The sequence below is a fragment of the Marmota flaviventris genome, chromosome 13, assembly GCF_047511675.1.
Source record: "Marmota flaviventris isolate mMarFla1 chromosome 13, mMarFla1.hap1, whole genome shotgun sequence".
In the NCBI taxonomy this organism is placed as follows: Eukaryota; Metazoa; Chordata; class Mammalia; order Rodentia; family Sciuridae; genus Marmota; species Marmota flaviventris.
The window spans coordinates 50,574,147-50,590,458 of NC_092510.1; the positions used below are offsets into that span (position 1 = coordinate 50,574,147).

The 16,312-nt window shown below is 34.6% G+C and overlaps 1 protein-coding gene across 1 annotated transcript in view; it reads left to right on the top strand.

Moving 5' to 3' along the window:
* Ccdc171 (coiled-coil domain containing 171) overlaps positions 1-16,312 on the top strand; it is a 398,124-nt gene that overhangs the window by 52,625 nt on the left and 329,187 nt on the right. Inside the window, exon 7 of the mRNA XM_071600432.1 lies at positions 8,662-8,808. Within this exon, the coding sequence (XP_071456533.1) occupies positions 8,662-8,808 (147 nt within the window). The remainder of the gene's footprint in view (positions 1-8,661; positions 8,809-16,312) is intronic.

The window sequence follows — 16,312 nt, forward strand, 5'->3', positions numbered from 1 at the left end:
TTGTTGGCTCTTTCTTTTTTTTGAGGAATGAATTGCATGCAATGAATTTTCCTCTTAGTACTGCTTCATAGTGTCCCATAGATTTTGATATGTTGTGTCTGTGTTTTCATTTATCTCTAAGAATTTTTAAATTTCCTCCTTGATGTCTTCTGTAACCATTGTTCATTCAGTAGCATATTGTTCATTCTCCAAGTGATATAGGAATTTTTCTTCCTTATTTTATCGTTGATTTCCAATTTCATTCTATTATGATCGGATAAAATGCATGGTAATATCTCTACTCCTTTATATTTGCTAAGAGTTGCCCTATGGTATAATATATGGTCTATTTTTGAGAAGGATCCATGAGCTGCTGAGAAAAAAGTGTATCCGTTTGATTTTGGTTGATATATTCTATATATGTCAATTAAGTCTAAGTTATTAATTGTGTTATTGAGGTCTATAGTTTCTTTATTCAACTTTTGTTTGGAAGATCTGTCCAGAGGTGTGAGAGGTGTGTTAAAGTCACCCATGATTATTGTGTTGTGGCCTATTTGTCTCTTGAACTTGAAAAGAGTTTGCTTGATGAACATAGCTGCACCATTGTTTGGGGCATATATATTAATGATTGTTATGTCTTGTTATTGAATGGTTCCCTTTAGCAGTATGTAATGTCCTTCTTTATCCCTTTTGATTAACTTTAGCTTGAAGTCTATTTTATTTGATATGAGTATGGACACCCCTGCTTGCTTCCAAGGTCCATGTGAGTGGTATGATTTTTCCCAACCTTTCACCCTCAGTCTGTGTATGTCTTTTCCTATCAGATGAGTCTCCTGTAGGCAGCATATTATTGGATCTTTTTATGTGTTTTGATTGGTGAGTTTAAGCCATTAACATTTAGGGTTACTATTGAGATATGGTTTGTACTTCCAGCCATGTTTGTTTATTTTTGTTACTTAACTTGATTTGTTTTTCCTCTTTGATTAGTTTTTCTCCTTACTGTACTACTTCCCACTGTTGATTTTCAATGTTGTTTTTCATTTCCTCTTCATGTAATGTTTTGCCCAAGATGCTTTGCAGAACTGATTTTCTAGCTGCAAATTCTTTTAACTTTTGTTTATTGTAAAAGGTTTTTATTTCATTGTCAAACCTGAAGTTTAGTTTGCTGGATACAAGATTCTTGGTTTGAACCCATTATCTTTCAGTGTTTGAAATACATTGTTCCAGGATCTTCTAGCTTTCAGCGTCTGTGATGAAAAATCAGCCGTTAACCTAATTGGTTTATCCCTAAATGTAATCTGCCTCCTTTCTCTTTTAGCTTTTAAAATTATCTCCTTGTTCTATATGTTGGACATTTTCATTATTATGTGTCTTGTCGTGGGTCTCTTGTGGTTTTGTACTTTCAGGCTTGTAGGATTTGGATTTCTGTTTCATTCTTCATGTCTGGAAAGTTTTCTAAAATTATTTCATTGAACAGATTGCTCATTCCTTTGGTTTGGACCTCTATACCTTCCTCTATCTCTATAACTCTTAAATTTGGTCTTTTTATGGTATCCCAGATTTCTTGAATTTTCTGCTCATGGTTTTTTATCAGCTTTTCTGAGTTGTTTAGGCTCTTTTCAAGATGATATATTTTGTCTTCATTGTCTGATGTTCTGACTTCTAATTGGTCTACTCTACCGATGATACTCTCATTTGAGTTTTTAATTTGGTTTATAATTTCTTTCATTTCCAGGATTTCTGTTTTTTTTTTTTTTTTTTTTTTTTTGCATAACCTCTATCTCCCTGTAGAGTTTATCTTTTGCTTCTTGGATTTGTTTATGTAATTCATTGTCAAAGTGAACTTTCATTGTTTGCATTTGCTGTCTAATGTCTTCCTTAAGACTCCATATCATCTGAACCATGTATATCTTGAATTCTATCTGACATTCCTTCTGCTGCAGATTTACCTCTTCTAATGTTGACTTGTCCTGCATTGTTTGTGGTCCTTTCTTTCCTTGTCTTTTCATATTGCTCACATTTCTTTCCAGCTCTGTGTGACTGTTGTGTTAATATTTTTTCCCCTATATATTTATATTGCTCTTATATAGTTCCAAAATCTCTCTTTTGTGGAGAAAAACAATGTTAACAGTTCCCAATATCAATAATACATCATCTATGAGCAAGTTTTCATTATTACTACATTTATAGTTAGACTCTATGTCTACAGATGTTGGCTTCAATTAGTATTTAGAATATAGTCATTAGTTTCATAAAAGGCATACCATTTCTGGTGGTGTACAGAGAACTGAGGGTCAGTCATAGGACATCATGTTAAGGGGGAAAGGAGTGAGGGTATGGGATTACTCTAACTTAGAAACTTTAGAGGAGAACTCTAATGAATAGACAGGGGTAATTTATGGAAGAATGTATAACTTCAAACTCCTTATCTGTATTTAGAAAATTACCCTACATGTAAATAGTAAAAGATAGGAGGTTGAAAGTGGGATAGAGGGAGGAAGAAAAAAGAAGAAAAAAAAAGAAGAAAAGAGAAAAAATAACATGGAAAGAAAGAAAGAGAGGGAGAAAGAAAATAAGAAAAAATAAAGGGGTGAGGGGTGAGGTGGGGCCTATGCAATTCCTCTATATTATATTATTCTGGTGATTCAGTTCTTAAAGTCTAATTTCATGCAAAGTTCTTGGATTCACATATTTTGAGGTTGTGAGGAGCAGAGGGGGAAGGGTAGAGGAGTGGATGAGAAGATAGAGAAAAGGAAAGAAAGAAAGAAAGAAGGAGGGAAGGGAAGGGAAGGGAAAGGGAAGGGAAGGGGAAGGGGAAGGGGAAGGGGAGGAAAGGAAAGGAAAGGAAGATCTCAGAACTCTGTTTTCTTTTCTTCAAGTAGGTGGAGTTGTCTTTTCCTGGCTTGAGTCTCTGTATTTAGGGTGGTGGAGGTAGCCAGTGTGAGAGGACTTGAACTTCCACTTGGAGCCTCCCTACTTTTAGTCTCTGATTTGGAAACTAGGTGCCTGTACAGTTGCTGTTCTGCATTGATAGCTACGCCCCCCCAAAAGCTGTGGGAAAAATTTTGAGTTATCACCGCTGCGGGTGGGGGAGTTGGAAACCAGGTACCTGATCCGCCGCAGAACCGTGCTGGTAGCCACACCCACCGATAGATGGCGAGTAAGGTTTTCCAAGATGGATTCCGTCTGTTACCCGCATAGGGTGTTTGGTGAGGTGGGGGTGCTGGGGTAGCCTTGTGCTGTGTTCAGAGCTGGGTCTAGTGACCTGCAAGCAAAGCCTGTGTTCTGCGCCACCTTCCGTCTGCACTGAGCCGAGGGAGGACCCGGGCCTTCAGTCTGCGCCGAGCCGCTGGATTTTTTTTTTTTTTTAATTTAGTATCATGTCTTCAGGATTCATCCGTTTTGTAATGTGTACTGGTATCTCATATATTTATGTTAAGATAATATTTTGTTGTATAGATATATGACATTATTTATCAGATGGTAGATATTTGTGTTATTTCTACTTTTTGAGCACTCTAACAGTTCTACTATGAACTTTATTTGTGTACAAATATTTGAGTTGACATAGGTTTTTCAATTTTCATGGTATATACCCAGGAGCGTAATTTCTGGGTCATATGGTAACTTCATGTATAACTTTTGGGGAACTGACAGATTGTCTAATGCTATAACTTATTCAGTCTGTGGTATTATGTCTGAGGTTTCTAATTTTTCTACATTATTGCCATCACTTGTTATTAGAAGTCTTTTTGATGATAGCTATCTTAGTGGATATGAAATGGTATATCCCATTGTGATTTTGATTTTCCTAATGACTAATGCTATTGCACATCTTTTCACATTGTTGATTATTTTTTACTTTTCTGGCTCTAAACCTTTTCTTTTGTTACTGGGGATTGAACTCAGGGGTACTTGACCACTGAGCCACATCCCCAACCCTATTTTGTATTTTATTTAGAGGTGGGGTTTCAGTTAGTTGCTTAGCACCTCGCTTTTGCTGAGGCTAGCTTTGAAGTTGTAATCCTCCTGTCTCAGCTTCCTGAGCTGTTGGGATTACAGGCATGCGACACCGTGCCTGGATCTAAACCTTTTAAAGTCTGTATTTATCATATGTATTCAGTAAAGCATCTGCTTGGTTTGCAAATGTCAGTCAGTGATTGGGCAGAGATTTCTGTAAGTGGTTTGCACAGCTAAATCTCCTAGCCTTTGCTGGAGTGCTTTTTGTGTTGGAGTATGTAGTCGATGTTTCTGTATGCAGATTAAAACTCTGCTTTAGCCTTCACTTCCTGCTTGCATACAGCCCCAATTCAGCTAGAGGGAGATGAGAGCTTGGGTCTTTCTCAGATCATTTCTGGGCATTCATACATACAGCCCTGTATTTGGCATTGCTCTCTGGATTCTAGGAATATGTCAGAACTTTTCAAAGCCTCTATGGACATCTTATTACTCAATTTTTCTTTTAAGGTTTTGGTCACCTTTTGTTAATCCCAGCTTGTATCTCCATCCCAAACAGATGTGATCACAAACAATTGCCACAAATTGTTCACACAGAGTGAGGTCAAATAAAGTCAAATCCTGAGAATGGAACTTCCCAGGGAGCTTCCAGACAGGTGAAAACAAACTAGTTCTTTGTGAATGGAGCTTTTGGGGAACTCCAAACTCCTCTTCCTTTCCCAGGGTAGCTAGGCTGTTGGATTCCATAGCTACTACTATTTTGAGGCTATTGATTTTCAGGGCTCTCAAGAACTGGATGAGGGGGAGGATGGAACTAATGCAAGTTAAAATGCCAGAAATATCCCTATTCTTACTGATATTTGGTTGATTTCTTTTTTTTTTCTGTCTTTACACTTTTTTATTGATGTATTATAATTGTTGATTTTCTTGCATAGATGAGTCTTTGTTTTTTTCCAGAATTATGAGAAGATTTGATTTTGACAGCTTTTGTCACTATTGTTGCTGCTTTTATGGAGGAAAGATTTTTTAGCTGTCTTTTCTCTGCAATTCCAGAATTACTTGGGTTCTCTGAGGATATTTTGAAGTGTTTTTCCTCCTTACATGTTTGTTATCCCAGGTTGTCCCTTACCTTCACCCCACTTAATTTAGATATCATCTTTCATGTTGGGGGAATTTTTTTCAAATATCATGGTTAGTTATGTTTGAGAGTGAGGGACTAAGGGACCTTTCCATTGTGGTCATTACTATAGGATATGTAACTGGATATTTGAAGCAGATATATCCATATATAATTATTCCCATTCCCCCAACTAATTTAAGAAAAAGTAGGAAGTAAAAAGTAATCTTGTAACCATTAAATAGATTGAATCAATATCAAAAGAAATATTCAAGGAGCAAATAAACTCCAGAGAATGGAAAAAATATTTTTAAAAATTGTTTATTTAGGCTGGGGTTGTGGCTCAGTGGTAGAGCACTTGCCTAGCATGTATGAGGCCCTGGGTTCAATCCTCAGCACCACATAAAAATAAATAAATAAAATAAATGTATTGTGTCCAACTACAAGTAAAAAATAAATATTTTAAAAACCATTTATTTTTTTTTGTTGCCCATGGACCTTTATTTAATTTATTTATTTATGTGCAGTGCTGAGAATCAAACCCAGTGCCTCACACATGCTAGGCAAATACTCTACCACTGAGCTATAACCCTAGACCTGGAAGAATCTTGATAACATTATCTGATACCAAGCTGATAAGGATACGAGAAAAGGTAGTTATAGCTAATCTCACTCATGAATATACATTCAAAAATATTATACATAGTAGGGCTGGGGATATAACTCAGTTGGTAGAATGCTTGCCTTGCATGCACAAGGTCCTGGGTTCAATTCCCAGTGTCACGCGCACACACACACACACACACACACACACACACACAGTATTAGCCAGCCAAATGCAGCAATATTTTAAAAAGGTCAAAATAACCCAGGTGTGGTGGCACATGCCCATAATCCCAGTGGCTCCGGATGGTAATGTAGGATGATCACAAGTTCAAAGCCAGCCTCAGCAATTTACCGAAGCCCTAAGCAACTTAGTGAGACCCTGTCTCAAAATAAGAAAAGTAAAAAGAGCTGGGGATGTGGCTTACTAGTTAAGCACCCCTTGGTTCGTTCAATCCCTGGTTACCCACTCCCCCCAAAAAAAGGGTAAAAATATAAAAATAGACGATAAATGTTAGGCAGTTTGACTTTAGAAAATCAGTGTAACTTATCTCAGTGTAATCTGTTAACTTAGTTTATATGTTTTTTTAAAATGCATTTTTTTTAGTTGTAGATGGACACAATACTTTTATTTTATTTATTTATGTGGTACTGAGGTTTGAACCCAGTGCCTCACACATGCTAGGCAAGCACTCTACCACTGAGCCACAGCCCCAACCTCAGCTTATGTGTTTTGATGGAGAATTCCTAAAAAAAACTCTACTATTTGGAGAAGGTATATTTTTCTCTAAAAAGTGTACATGTTTGTGTGTTTGTATCAAGAATGAATAGTAACTAAGGGCTGCGGAGATATAGCTTAGTTGGTAAGAGTGCTTGTCTCACATGCACAAAGCCCTGGGTTCAATCCCCAGCACCACCCACACATACACACACATAAACAAAACGAAAACCAAGAATGAAATAGTAGCTATTATATAATATCAATGGACTTCTTGACCTCTCTGTGGAAATTGTGATTGTTAGGTCAGTTTAATCTACATCTTTAAATACTTCAGGCTATTTGGTAAGTTTTATATGGCTCAGGCATCATAAAGGTAAAAATCTCACCAAAATAAACATAATAACCTTTAACCGATTGGCCTTTGATTTTCTAGCTTTTTAAAATAATGGATTACATTCAAACTCACAGGGGATAATGGGCATGTTCTTTGTTTAGAATAATGGAATGATTATATGAATGATGTGTGCATCAACATGTATGATTATATTTTGTCTTTTTACACTATTTATTGGTAAAGTGGGATTCACAAGTCACATTGTTTTTTCTTTTCTCCTTCCAACTTCCCTGTACTCAGGTCTTTTTTGCCAAACTGTCACTTGCATTTTGTAAGTAAGTCTCATGAGACTTCTCTCTCTCATACACACATACATCTTCATCCCCCTGATTATTTAGGGAAAGTATATTTTTGATTTAGACTTCATCTCTCATGTTGGGAAATTTTAAAAAATATCACAAATAGTCATGTTTAATACTGAGGGACTAAGGGGTTAAGGGGTCTTTCCATTGTGGTTTTTACTATAGGATATGTGACTAGATATATCACATTTGTGTGTGTGATACTGGAGATCTCATCCCCAACATATATTTTTTTGTGGTGATGGGTATCTAACCCAGGGCCTTATGCATTCCAGGCAAGCGTTCTACCACTGAATTGTTCTCCCAGTTCATCGTGAATAATTTCTTTACTTCATTTAATAAATGCATGAAATAATTTTCCATCAACTAGGATACAAACATTTTTTGGTTATAGTCTCTATTTTGTTTTTATTTCAGACTGGCTTACTTTGTGATTAACTTTAGAAATTATGGTATATTCATATTGAAGTACATTTAGTATTTAAGTTGATGAATCACAGTCAGAGATTACATATTTGTAAATTAAGGCATATAACTTAATGGTGCATTGAATTAATACTGGTGTTTTTGACTGCTTAACGAGAGATCTCTGTCATGTAGAATAATATTATGATATTTAGTGCTTAATAGTCTTAAAAGAGGTGTTTTTTTTTTTTGTGTGTGAAAGTGTTACTTTCCAAACTATAATCTCCAAAAGGATTTACATGCCCAGATTCTGAAGATATCTTTTGAGTGGCTAAGAACTCTTGAAGACATGTATAAATATGTATGTGTGTATGTCTATGAGTAAGAGTTTGCTAGTGAGGAAAAGGTGGGAAAGAAGACTCTGTTAAAGGCCTGAGTGAGAATGATGGATCTAGATTAATTAGATGCATCTAATTAATGGGTCTAGATTAATTAGATCCATCCATTAATTTTATTGATATTCAAATATAAAGTTAACATATGTAGAAATACCTTTGATACACATGTTAACTTTATATTTGAATATCAATAAAATTCAACTCTGATTTCTGAATTTAGTTGGAAAAAGAGATGGAGAGAGTAAAGCATACTATCTTTAATATTTTCTTTCGATAGTACAGACTTTGAAAACTGAAATTTCTCAATGAAACACAGCCATCTAGTGGATACAATTTTAAGAGCTCCAAATATATAATTTAAGTACCATAGGTTTACATGAAAATCTCTCAAGGGTTATTATTACTCATTCAAACTAATCATCGCTTTCTCACATACATTTGTATTACTAACTGCTTTAAAAATTTAAAAAGGGGTAAACATTATATATGACAGTTGACTGACAGCATTATGTAAATAACTTAGAGGTCAGTTGAGCTAGCATAACATTTTATTATACTATACACATTTTCATTTGTAATATGTCAATCAGATTTTTAAACTTGTAAAACTCTAGATATGCTTTTTAAATACATGAATATTCTGAAACATTGATGGAAATATTAAGGCCTCTCTTGTCTATATAAATTAACCTATTATTATGATTGAAGCATAGATTTAGTTACTCATTGTCTTCCATAGAGTAACTTTTAGTCATTACTGACGCAAAAAATGAATTATTTTCCAGGAGCAAGATAGTGCTGTACAAAGTATGCACAAGAAAGTCGAACAGTTAGAAACAGAACATATGGAATGCTCTGACCTTTTACAACGACAAACAAGTGAACTTGAATTTAGTACTCAGCGAGAAGAATGTCTTAGAAAAGAATTCGAGGTATATTATATCATTCTTTTATAATGTATAAATGTTATTCATGTAGTGATTTGTTAGATAAAATGTTGTATAAAAAACTAATTTGAGGGAGCATTTATAGTGTATATTTGGCTTTTTTGAAAACTTTTGTATCTGAATATTTTATATTTTGTACCTAATTTTGAAAACATGGTCATTTTTTAGAGTTCTCATGGAATATTTGGGAAGTTTAAGAATAATTGTTTACAGTATAAGGTTGAGGAAGCAACATAGGATAAGATTTGGCATACATAGGTCTTAAATGACAAAAGTAATAGTAAATTCTAATTTTGTAGTTTGAATCATTTGTAGTAGCTGGTTTTGTGGAATACTTTTAAGGTGGGAATTTAGATGAGAAAGGAATATCAAATTTAAAATGAAAATGTGATCTTTATGAGTGAATTATGCTGAAAATAGCTTTAATCTTCAGAGAAATCTAATTAATAGTTTATCCTTTTTTTTTTAACTTCCTTTGGTTTCTGGGAAATGATGTATTTGAGTAGATAAAGAAGATTCCGTCCTAAACATAATTTGTAATCCTTCTTAAGTACATTATTTATAAAGAATATTTAATGATGAGTTCAAGAGGTACATTTGTTAAACTTATTAGTATCATATAACATTGTTCTGGGAATTTTAGCCAGAAAAATATATAAAAGCAAGAATAGCAATAAGAATTTTTACTTCTGGTAAGCTGGGGTTGTAGCTCAGTGGTGGGGTGCTTGCCTAACATGCATAAGGCCCTGTGTTTGATCCCTAGTGCACCATATTCAAACACACAAATAAACAAATATAAAACTTTTAGAAAGGAGGTATGATTCTTATCACTTTCAAATGATATGTTTATACCTCTGAATCATAAAGAAAATCAACTTTAAAATTACTGACACCTATAAAAATTTTAATAAGGAAGTTTGGCAGAAAATAACATATATAATCAGAAGGAAGGCTAAGGAATCAAACTAAAAAATCATGTGGATCCCAGAGAGGTCTTAAGAGCAGAAATTATAGATAAAGTTGGGATGAATTGGTACCAGTAATTTTCATTTTTTTGTTACTTTATTGAGGATTCAAGTCCTAAAGTGGACATTTGATTGAAAGAGATAATTCACCCCAAATAAATTCCTCCTGTCCTACCAAAATTAAAACACACAAAAAAAGAACTCCTCTTTTTTTTTTTGGAACCAGGGGTTAAACCCAGGGGCGCTTAACTACTGACGTACATCTCTACCCCTTTTTATTTTATTTTTTATTTTGAGACAGGATCTCACTAAATTGCTTAAGGCCTCACTAAGTTACAGAGGCTGGCTTTGAACCTATGATCCTCCTGCCTCAGCCTCCTGAGCTGCTGGGATTATAGGCGTGTGCCACCGTGCTTGGCCTCTCATCTTTATGGTTTCTTCTCCTCCTGCACCTCACTCCCCTCCCAGGGCCTCATGCACGCTAGGCAGCCACTCTAACACTGAGCTATATCCTCAGCCGCCTTCTTTTTTAAATAGGAAAAAGAATACACAAATTTATTGCATTCTTTTGATATAGGAGAATTAGATTCCCTAAGAAAAGAATCAATAAAGAATCTAAAAGAATCTATACCAGTTTGCTGGTATCCAAAGAAAGGGAAAAATTTGTTGAAAGACCAAAATGCAATAACACTTAAGTTTAGAGTTTTAGGGGCTAGAGTTGTGGCTCAGTGGTAGAGTGCTAGTCTTACATGTGTGAGGCACTGGGTTCGATCCTCAGCACCACATAAAGATAAATAAATAAAGGTAATGTGTCCATCTACAACTAAAATAAATAAATAAATAAATAAATAAATAAATAAATAAATAAACAAACAATAAAAAAGATTAGAGTTTCAATGGAACAGAATTAAGAATCCAGGAATAGACTTGTAGATATTATCTAACAATTTAGCATATTAAGGTATTTTTAAGAAAATCATTGAGATTAGGAAAGATTATTCAGTAAATCATGTTGAAATAATTGATTAACTATTGAGACAAAATATCATAAAATCCCTACTTTATATTATATTCTAAAATGTATTTCAGTTGATTGAAATGAGTATAATGTTAAAAAGGAAGATAAACTAAGAGGAAGAGTATTTATTTATTTATTTGGTATTGGAGATTGAACACACCTGTGCTTAACAACACTGAGTCACATCCCTAGACTTTTTTATTTTTTATTTTGAGACAGGGTCCTACTCACTGAGGGTCTTGCTAAGTTGCTGAAGCTGGTCTTGAACTTGTGGTTCTCTTTGCATCAGTCTCCTGAGTTGTTGGCATTACAGGTGTATGCCACCATGGTGGCAAGAAAAAGAAAATTTAGATTATTATTTTTCTGTTAAGTACAATAGCACTTTTATTCATTATAAATGTGAAGGAACAAAATCAGATAAGAACAGATTTATAGATATGACTTTGAAAAGTAGTCACATATAAGCAAATCCCGTACTTTTAACAAAATAAAGAGAAATAAAAAATGGAAGAATATATATCACAAAGGGGTAATTACCTCTGTCTCCATTTATATCTAAATTCCTACTGTTCAATAAGAAAGAGGAAAAATCCTTGTGGGAAAAACTCTAATCAAGAACCACAAACAGGGGCTGGGGATATAGCTTTGTTGTAGAGTGCTTACTTAGCATGCATGAAGCCCTAGGTTCAATCTCCAGCACCACCAAACAAACAAACAAACAACAGCAAAAACAAATATGAAAGAAGAGATTCAGACCATTAAGAAACATGAAAAATGGTTAACCTCAACCTAATGTAAGAAAGGCTATACTACCAATGATATTAACATAAAAAAATGATGGTACCACCCCATAATGGTTGGTGAGTGTAGTGTTAAAAATTCCCATACTTTGCTGGTGAAAATGGAAATTTATGAAAGCTTGAAGGATGCCTACTAGGTAACGTTTTGGAGTTTATCCTCAGAAAATTCTCATATCCTTCTGGGGCTTGTTCTCTCTAGTATCATCCATCTCTTTTTTATTGCTGTATGGCATAGCTGTCATCCTGGGATTTCTTCAGTATCCTCTTCTGTTGGATCTGTTTTTCTACCTTCTATGTTGCTTTTATTTCAGTAGAGCACACAGTCTAGTAGTCTCTAAAGAAAGGCATATGGGAGCTAAATTTTATGCAGAATTTTATGTCGGAGCATGTTTTTATCAGTAAAATATTAGGGTGGTTATAACTTAGCTAAAAATAAATTTTAGATTGGAGGCCATTAATTTTGGAATTTGAAGGCCTTGTCCACAATTCTTTCTTTTTAAAAATATTTTTTAGTTGTTGATAGACCTTTATTTTATTTATTTATTTATATGTGGTACGGAGAATTGAAACCTGTACCTCATACATGCTAGGCAAGTGCTCTACCACTGAGTTACAACCCCAGCCCCAACTGGTTCTTCTTATGCTGTCGAGAGGCCCAATGTTATTCTGGTTTGGGTTACTTTGTTTATGATCTTTTTCTCTTTTCCTCTGTGAAAGTTTTCCTTATCCTCTCCCCTACCCCAGCTTTTTATTATGGGAATTCTAAACATCTGTATAATAGACAGAATAGTATAATGAACCTGATAATATTCTTAATGAGCTTCAATAATTATCAATTTATGGGCATTTTTTTTTTTTGATACTAGAGATTGATCTCAGGGGTGCTTTACCACTGAGCTATACCTCCAGCCCTTTTAATTTTTAATTTTGAGACTGAGTCTTGCTAAGTTGCTTAGGGCATTGTCAAATTGCTGAGGCTGGCTTTGAACTTATGAATTTGCAATCCTCCTGCCTCAGCCTCTGGAATTGCTGGGATTACAGGCATGCACCCACCATGCCTGCATTATGCCGGTGGTCTTCATTTATACTCACTTTCCCTCTTCCAATGTTATATTGAAAAAATCCACAGATATCACATCATTTAAAAATATTTTTTTTAATTATACATGGACACAATTTCTTTATTTTGTTTATTTATTTTTATGTGGTGCTGAGGATCAAACCCAGTGCCTCACGTGTGCAAGGCAAGCACTCTGCCACTGAGCCACACCCCCAACCCCACAGATATACATCATTTTAACCATAAATATTTGTAAAAATAAAGGGCCTTTTATTTAAAACTACATTATCAATATCATATCTAAATTATTTAACAGTAATTACTTAAGTGTCTAGACATTATTCAAATTTTAATTTGTCTCATAAATGGCAAAACTTATGTGTATTTTTTTTAACATTTATTTTTTAGTTGTAGTTGGACACAACACCTTTTATTTATTTATTTTATTTATATATGTGGTGCTGAGGTTTGAACCCAGGGCCTTGCATGTGCTAGGTGAACACTCTGGTGCTAGGTGAACACTCTGCCGCTGAGCCACAACCCCACTTATGTGTATTTTTACAGTATGTTTAAATCTGAATTCCAGTGATGTTCACATATCATAATTGATAAGTTTCTTAAATCAATCTCTCTCTTTCTCTTTTTAGTGCTGGTACTCTGCCATCTAGCGTTTTCATTTATTTATTTTATCTTGAAGCAGAGGTCTTGCTAAGTTGCTCAAACTTGCCTTGAACTTTTGAACCTCGTGCCTCAGCCTCCTGCATAGCTGGGATTACAGGTGTGCACCACCTGTAAACTGACTGGCTCTTAACACTCTTTTAATCTACAGTCTGCATCTATAGGCTTCTTTTTTCCTTACAATGGATTTTGGAAGACACCAGGTTATTTGTGTTACACAGTTTCCACTGATTATGAAATTTCAATATCACAGACAAACAATTTTCTTAGTATGAATGTTTTTTATTCAATGTGCAAAGATGTTTAGTGTCCATTTTAGTCAGGAGACTCATATTTTTCATTTTGAGGAATTCCCTAGTGTTATTTCAGTACAATTTCCTCTTCAGTTTTTTTCTGTTCTCTATTTTTGGGGCTTTTTTTATTCAAGTGTTAGACTAATAGGATTTGCTTTACATTTCTCACCTTTGTTATGTTTGTCTTTTTGTTGTTGTTGCTACTGCTTCTGGGGAGACTTACTTGAATTTACTTTTCAATCTTCTAATTTAATATTTTCTTTTTCATTTCTGATGGCTCCTCTTTGTTACATTTTGTTAGTACCCTGTTCCTATGTTTTGCCTACAGTATTTCTTTTTTTATTTAGTAAATATTTGCAGGAGTGTCAGGCATGTTTCTGGGTGTTTGAGCCACAGGAGAGAACAAAACAAAGCTTCTTTCCTCTTGAAGTTGGCATTTCAGTCAGGGGAACTTCATGTTAAGTGATACTAATGTTAGCGTGTTGTTGATAAATGTTGTGGACAGTAATAAAGCAGATGGGAAGATAACAGATGATGGAACAGGACGGTTACCTTCTTATACTGATTGTCATGGAAGACAAACTTGGTAAGTTAGTCTTAGATCTTGGATTGATGGAGGAGGAGCATTGTAGGCAGAAGAAATAGAAAGTGAAAAGGCCATGAGATGTAAGTGTGCTATGGACTAACAGCAAATGGGTCATGTGGATAGAATGGAATGGGCAAGAGACTCATAGAATAACAGCTGGATCATGTGGAGTCTTGGAAGGTCTTTTGTAGTCCATTGTAAGAACTTTGCCTTTTTTTTTTTTTTTTGAATGATATAGAAATCCATTGGAAAATATTGAGCAGAGGTATTGTATGCCTTCTTCAGTTTATGTTTTGAAAGTATCATTCTTGATTTTTTTTGGAAAATATGTTGTAAGAGACCAGTTAGGAGATTCTTAAACTACTCTTGATAAGAGATTATGGTTATTTATTTACTTTTTATTTTTGTGGTTCTCTGTATCAAACCCTGGGTCTTGCACATGCTTGACAACCACACTATTGCTGAGCTATTCCCCCTCCTCCCAGCCTAATTATGGTATTTTAGATTAAGGTAATGGTAGAGGAGGTGGCCAGATTTGGATATATTTTGGATATTTTGGAAGATAGAAACAATGAGATTTTCTGATTAATTATACTTGGGTTGTAAAAGAAGATGAGAAAGGGAATAAAGGGTAATGACAAAGATTTTGACTTGAGCAAATGGGTGAACAGCATTTTCATTTACTGAACTGGCAAAGAATACAGGTGGAGTAGGTTTGGGAAAGATCAGATTTTAGATATGTTAAATTTGACGTGTGTAAGACATCTAAGAGAGAAGAGGTGTAACAAATATTTCACTGGGAAATTTTGAAATACTACAATCTATAGGTCTTTTCTCTATTTAGTTTCCACAGTGATTAATCTGCTAGTATCTGGTTTGTAATTATCAAATATAAGAAGGAATAGGAACCTGGGTATCATACTGTTTCAGATGCAGACTTTTCTGTTTTCAGGCTGGTGTACTCCTCGCCCTCTCACTTCCCTGTGCATTTCTGTGTCCAAATCTGGTTCAGATTTGTTCTCTAGATAATAAACCTTCGTTTTGTATGAGAGTTGTTGGGGGTAGGTAGTTGTTCAGCTACTTTGGGGTAGAGGTAGATGCTGAGAGATCTAACTTCTCATATTGATGATTACAAAGTTGTTAGGATTTAATTTGCATGCTATAAGTTGACCCATTTAAAGTGTACGTTCACTAGTTTTAATATACATAACATTATGCAACCATAATTAAGATCAATTTTAGAACATTTTCATCACTCTGATAAGAAATTTTATACTTATTAGCCATCGTTTCCCTGTTCTTCCATCCCTCTGATCCCTAAGCAAAAACTACTAATCTACTTTCCATCTATATAGATTTGCCTATTATAGACATTCATATACTTGGAGTTATAATATGTGGTTGTTTGTGACTTTTTTCACTTAGCATAATTTTTTCAAAGTTCATTCATGTCGTGGCAGGTATCAGTATGCATTTCTACTTATCACTGAATAACATTCCGTTGTATGATATACCATATTTAGTGTAGGCATCAAACAGTTGATGTACATTTATGTTGTTTCTACTTTTTGGCTACTACTAACAATATTGCTATGAATATATGAGTATTTGGGTTTACGGAAACCTTACTAGTAGGGTAATATGGAATATAATGTAATAAATATTTTATTGGGAAATTTTGAAATTTTATAATCTGTCTTTTTTTCTGTAATTTTTTAGTTTTTGCAAAGAGTGGTCTACTAGTTCAAGTTTCTGTGTAGAGGTTTTTTGTGAATAGGTTATCCCATACCTAGGAATAAAATTGCTGAGTCATATGGTAATTCTATTTAGCTTTTTTTTTTGTTTGTTTTGTGGTGCAGGGGATTGAACCCAGGGCCTTGTGCTTGTGAGGCAAGCACTCTACCAACTGAGCTATATGCCCAGCCCCATTCTGTTTAGCTTTTTGAGGAACTGTCGGACTGTTTTGCACCATTTTACATTCCCATAAGTAATCTATGAAGTCTTCAGTTTCTCCACATCTTTACCAGCACTTGTTAAATGTCAGTATTATTTGTTATAACCACCATAGTGGGTGTGAAATGGTATTGTT